The 5904-nt window shown below is 33.5% G+C and overlaps 1 protein-coding gene across 1 annotated transcript; it reads right to left on the reverse strand.

The window, feature by feature from the left end:
- Positions 1-720: 720 nt before the first annotated feature.
- LOC137644861 (uncharacterized) lies at positions 721-2099 on the reverse strand. The gene is made up of 2 exons (XM_068377751.1): positions 2001-2099; positions 721-1425 (listed from the first exon to the last, which is right to left on the reverse strand). The coding sequence occupies exons 1-2, from the start codon at positions 2085-2087 to the stop codon at positions 814-816; spliced, it is 699 nt and encodes a 232-aa protein (XP_068233852.1). The 5' UTR covers positions 2088-2099; the 3' UTR covers positions 721-813.
- Between the last annotated feature and the right edge of the window lie 3805 nt (positions 2100-5904).

The raw sequence follows: 5904 nt of genomic DNA on the forward strand, positions 1-5904 counted from the left end.
TAGAATGTTTCCTAAATGCTTTGCATTAAATATAGTATCGCAGAAACTTGCATACCATATTCACTTATATATATATATATATATATATATATATATATATATATATGTGTGTGTGTGTGTGTGTGTGTGTGTGTGTGTGTGTATGTGTGTGTGTGCCTGTGTGGTTATGTGTTTGTGTGTATATATTTATGGTTTCTCCGTCTTAATGAAATTCGGAAATGTTCATCCTGAGGAACTCGTCTATATTTCATCATTCATTGTAACTAGACTGATAAATTTATAAGTATCTTCCATTATTATCGTCGATCTTTTTTTATCTTGAGCTTACATTGTTTACTTCCTACTTTATATTTTTCTTAGACTTTTGTTGTTCAGCATAATTTGCAATATTTGATTTTGCCCTTATCTTTCTATTGTCTGTGTACGTGGAACGAGTGCAATCGTTGTACACTGAATTTAACCTTTATAAAAAATCCTTTTATTTTGAACTTTTTTATAATAACCTTGAGCTCTTGGAAGAAGTGAGACTTTTCTTTTAGATTTTTTGCTCCGAAGAACCAATTTCCTTTTTTTTCCTTTTTGGCTCCATATGGATTCTTTTTAAGTATTGATGTCTTGAATCCATTTTCAAATCATCATTTGATTGTTATTTTCTTAACTTATACATTTCAAGTATTTTATTACGTAAATTGGATAGTTAAACAATAATCTATACATAGGGTTTTATTATTAAATCGTTTGAACTTTTTAGGGGAACAATTTTATACAATATTTAATTTTTTATAATATAAAAAAGCTAATAACCTTGAGGCCCTACACCGCCTGCAGCGAAGATACAAATCCGGATGCTGTTCTTTCCAAGTTGAGCACAGCTGGGTAGTCGAATCTGTGGGGAGCTGGGGTGGGGTCCAAGGGCTGGGCTGCAGGGATGAAAGTCACTGAGGGATCAAAGGGAGCTGGGGTAGGGCGGGCTGGGACTGGGCGAAAAGTGTGCTGGGGCTGTGGTTGGTGCTGGGGCTGCACGTGGGTTGGGACGTGGGTGCGTACTGGGGCAGGTGTGGGGGCGGGGCGGGATCGTACAGCGGGTTCGGGAACTGGGGTGGCGGAAACGGTAGCCCTCAAGTTACCAAGGCCTTCCTGGTTAAGTCCCTCCACTCCGATGACCTCATACCCGACGCCCTCTCCTGCTCTCCAGAAGACCTTGACCCGGTTACCGTCGTCTTGGATGTAAGAGTAGAATCCGTAGAGGAGGCCGTCGGGACCGAATTTCTGTCCGCTGGTCGTTCCGTCCTCTTGGTTGAGTTCGTGGCCGAACTGAGAGCCATCCTGATACGACTCGAATGAGAGAATCTTGGTGAAGGTATTGTCTCGGGCTGCTACCTGGGGTCTGGCCAGGGCGGAACCCACCAATAAGGCAATCACTGCCTGTTGGGAAAGAGAGAGAGAGAGAACATGGGATTAGCATCAGTTGTTGATGAAGGAAAAGGAAATACTCTAGAGAAGGTTTCAGATGGCCACTCATGAATGGCAGAGGCTGGGGACAGTGACATGGGCCTATTAAGCAAGACAATGCCCTAGAGACTGGAAATAGTCAGGAAATATGGCAATTTGATTCCTGGTATACAGTAAATATTTCTAGGCCAATATTAATAGTTATTCTTTAAGTATAATCTTAAAAGAGTTTAAGATCATTGATAGTGATCGTAATCATCTATTGCAAAATACACTTTTTATATCTTGATGTGGCTGATTTGAAGCAGTGACACATTGACTAAGATTTGCTTTGTAACTTCCTTTAGGTTAGTTAGGTAAAAGCTTTCGAAAAAAAAATGTCAATCTTTTTGCAATTCACAACAAATAAATTTTTAGTTTTTTTTTTTTAATGGAAATAAACGAAATCTAGTTTATCACTGTTTCTAAACGAAAAGTAAAGTAAGTAAGTAATGCAATATCACTATAGGATAGTCACTTGGAAAGGAGAACAATGAAGGATAACTTACAAGCTGTCTCATTCTGGAGGTTTGTTGGTCTTTTAGAACTTGTGGCTCTACTGATGCAAAGAGCCGTTGCGTCCCCTTATATACCATGTGATCCCATGTGACGTCATGACCGACGAGTTCCTGCCAAGGATACCTGATGCTGATCGTACAGATGACTTGTTCCAGTTCTTAAGAGACTTGTGGATCCCTTTAGGATCGATAGACATTCTTAGGTTAAACTTTATGATTGATCTTGACACATAACTCATAAAGTTAGTTTGAATTAAATAATTCATATTAATAACAATTTCCCTTTCTTGTGCTTCGGATACCAGAAAGATAGGTTAAACGGTATTTGAATTCATTATCTCCTTAATGATAAAGCACAAAGAAAGATGAAGCTGAAAATGTGTCCCTTTGGTATTTGGAGACACCAGCAAACCACCATATCAAAAATAACTAAAATCTAGATGTCAAGGACTTCACTTTACTGTATAAGTCACCACAATACTTATGTCGAAAGTTTGTTCAAATATAAAAAAAAAAAATGTCACCCGTTAGAATTGGACTTAGCCTTGTGTAATTAGGCCTGTATCCGACCGTAACAACAGCTACGTTTTTCTAATGCAAAGGTTCAATGCTATGATGGATGGACGATCTATAGAAAGGAAATTATATAGATTTTTCAAAGATTGATTCCTGCTTTGTCGATGCTGTAGTTTATTGTTCTTGTGCAATTGCTTTGTATGGCATAAAACAGTCTTACATTCTTTCATGAGTTCAATTGAGTCTTTTCAAATTGTTTGGTAAATAAAAGCTATGGGTAGTGCCATAGCCTCTGTAGCATGGTCTTCCACACTCTTGGGTTAGAGTTCTCTTGCTTGAGGGTACACTCGAGCACACTATTCTATCTTATTTCTCTTCCTTTTGTTTTGTGAAAGTTTTTATAGTTTATATGGGAGATATTTATTTTAATGTTACTCTTCTTAAAATATTCTATTTTCCTTTTCTCTCTGGGATATTTTCCCTGTTGGAGCCTCTGGGCTTATAGCATCCTGCTTTTCCAACTCGGGTTGTAGCCTAGCTAGTAATAATGATAATCATATATATATATATATATATATATATATATATATATATATATATATATATATATATATGTATGCATATGTATATATATGTACATACATATATATATATATATATATATACATATATATATATATATATATATATATATATATATATATATATATGTATATATATATATATATATATATATATATATATATATATATATATATATATATATATATATATATATTCTTTGTTTTTAATTTTCGTTTTTTTTCTCCTTAGAGTGAGTAACGCCAGAAAGTTTTTACGTTTCCAGTTTTCAGCAAGTATTAACGAGGTGAGGTTGCGAGCCACACGATTTGTCCCTTAGGGGTTCAAGGAGATTGAGCTTCACCCACAGCGTTTCTTCTGTGTGGTGACCCAAATTACATTGAACTTCGCTAATCAAACGGCTACAATGTCATGCACCCCGTTATGCAAGCTATCAGAACTATCTAGATTACTAGATGCCATTTCTATGAGTGAGCGTTAGCCAACCACATCAACACTTAAACATCGATTTATTATGCCTCGAAAGTTTTAGAAACGCGATCAAGAGCAAAGTCAAATCCAGCGGAAATGAAAATAAAAAGGTTAAAGGAAATCCTCAGGCATAGGAAGAGATCCAGCGACCTTTGAATAGAGTTTACATATTACAATAAGTCTTTTTTTGCTCTCTCTCTCTCTCTCTCTCTCTCTCTCTCTCTCTCTCTCTCTCTCTCTCTCTCTCTCTCTCTCTCTCTCTCTCTAAATGACAAGTCAGTGCTGATTTAAGAAACAGAGATATTTGAACATTTTTGTTATCATTGTCATTATTGTTGTTTTTAACAATTAAGATTAAAATTATTGGTATATGATTGTTCTTATTTCTTATTTGTACGAAATATTTTGAAACTAAAAATATGAAGTTTCCATTGTTAGAATAACAAAATTTGCAGATTAATTTCTTCCCTCCATTATATTTTGAAGGTTAAGTTCAGATTGAATGTTTCAGTTTTCGCACGCTAGTGTAAATGAACTTTACATTTGGTTGTTTAACCTCAACCTTTATTTTTTTATTTTTTTTTTTTATTTTTTTTTTATTTTAGCTTGTTCGTACTTTTGTTTTCGTAACATTTGCAATTAACATTCTAGCATTTAATGGCAAATGTTGCGAATACAAAACCAAAATAAATAGACTTAATGGAAAACTTGAATATCCAGCTCTTATGAATACTAGTTTCTAATATCATTCAAGCGTACAAATCAGAGTATGGAAATATGTAGGCTAGTCCTACACCTAAGCCTATGTGTAGCTTTTCAAAAACATCTCTTGGGATGGACACATCCATCTAATTACTCATTCTAAACACGTTGAAGAAAGGTAAACTAGTCTTTGGTGAAACCCGATCTTGGAATGCTAAAAATAGTACGATAACTTGCCTGACTTCCTCCGATGTTTGAACTCTAATACTAAGTATAAACGCAATATATTTAATATATATGATTTTTTTTTTTGTGAAGATCTCCATTATATACTATGATTGTTGATTTGTTAAAATGGTGCATAAAGCACGTAAGACCTTTGAATTATCTTTTTACATTAATATTGCCATCATGAGCATACACATACAAATATAAAGTTTGAGTATTGATATTCTGTTCATAGATCATTTCATTATTGCGCATGTACGCACATAAATTTGCATTTTCTGTCTAGAATTTATATAATAAACTCACCACAAATCAATGTCTATAATAATCTTATCACTATGAAATGAAAATGCCTGGAGATGATAATACGTTTTAGAATGAATTTCAAATTAGTTAACAGGAATGTTATAGACATTTGACTAGTCTGCAACTGACATTGCTGTCTGGTTTACATAACCTTTAGTCCGGGAGGCTACTGGAAAACCTCCTTCTTGTCCGGACGGTCGCAGAATCAAGTCATTATTATTATTATTATTATTATTATTATTATTATTATTACTTGCTAAGTACAACCCTAGTTGGAAAAGCAGGATGCTATAAGCCTAGGGGCTCCAATAGGGAAAATAGCCCAGAGAGGAAAGGAAACAAGAAAAATTTTTTTTTTAAGAAGAGTAACAATAAGATAAATATCTCCTATATAAACTATAAAACCTTTAACAAAACAAGATGAAGAGAAAGAAGACAGAACATATCCTTATTATTATTATTATTATTATTATTATTATTATTATTATTATTATTATTATTATTATTATTATTATTATTATTATTATTATTATTATTATTATGTAATACCTTTATACTCGCTTCCATGTAAAATTTCTTTCAAATTCCAAAAAAAAGTTGCAAACACTACCATCCATTCCCTAGAGCAAATACCTAGTTATGTCTATCACTGCAATGCCAGTCACAGTACTCTTTTTTATAATTGTTATTATATCATTCTATGCTGATAATGATAAAAGATCCGTAGGTTTTTCAGTGTGGCCATCATTCTTACTACTGTACTTTCACGCACTCTCATACTCCCTTCACCTATTTTTCTTCAGGATCTCTTCTCATTCATAATTTTATTTGTAGCTTATAATAATATATCTTAAATGCACAAATGAAAGTATTTAAAACTTAAAAGCATCTCATAAGGAAAATTTTTACATTTCACATATGAAGAAAATTAAGCAAACTTATAAATTTCAATCTCTAAATGAAATCTTGTAATGTAAGATTATTTAATCTTTACTAGTTCATTTGTGTGGTTATTGAGATATGTAATATACGCAAAATATTTATTTTATATTTTTTCATGCGTTTTTAATCATAGGATCCTCCTGATGGA

The sequence above is a fragment of the Palaemon carinicauda genome, chromosome 8 (assembly GCF_036898095.1).
Source record: "Palaemon carinicauda isolate YSFRI2023 chromosome 8, ASM3689809v2, whole genome shotgun sequence".
Lineage (NCBI taxonomy): Eukaryota > Metazoa > Arthropoda > Malacostraca > Decapoda > Palaemonidae > Palaemon > Palaemon carinicauda.

What these genes read in the sequence shown, in the direction of transcription:
- LOC137644861 (XM_068377751.1), bottom strand. Translation starts at nt 2,087, where the DNA reads ATGGTATATAAGGGGACGCAACGGCTCTTTGCATCAGTAGAGCCACAA. An exon ending in CCTCCAGAATGAGACAGCTT is followed by an intron (nt 1,426 to 2,000) that starts GTAAGTTATCCT and finishes CTTTCCCAACAG; the next exon opens with GCAGTGATTGCCTTATTGGT.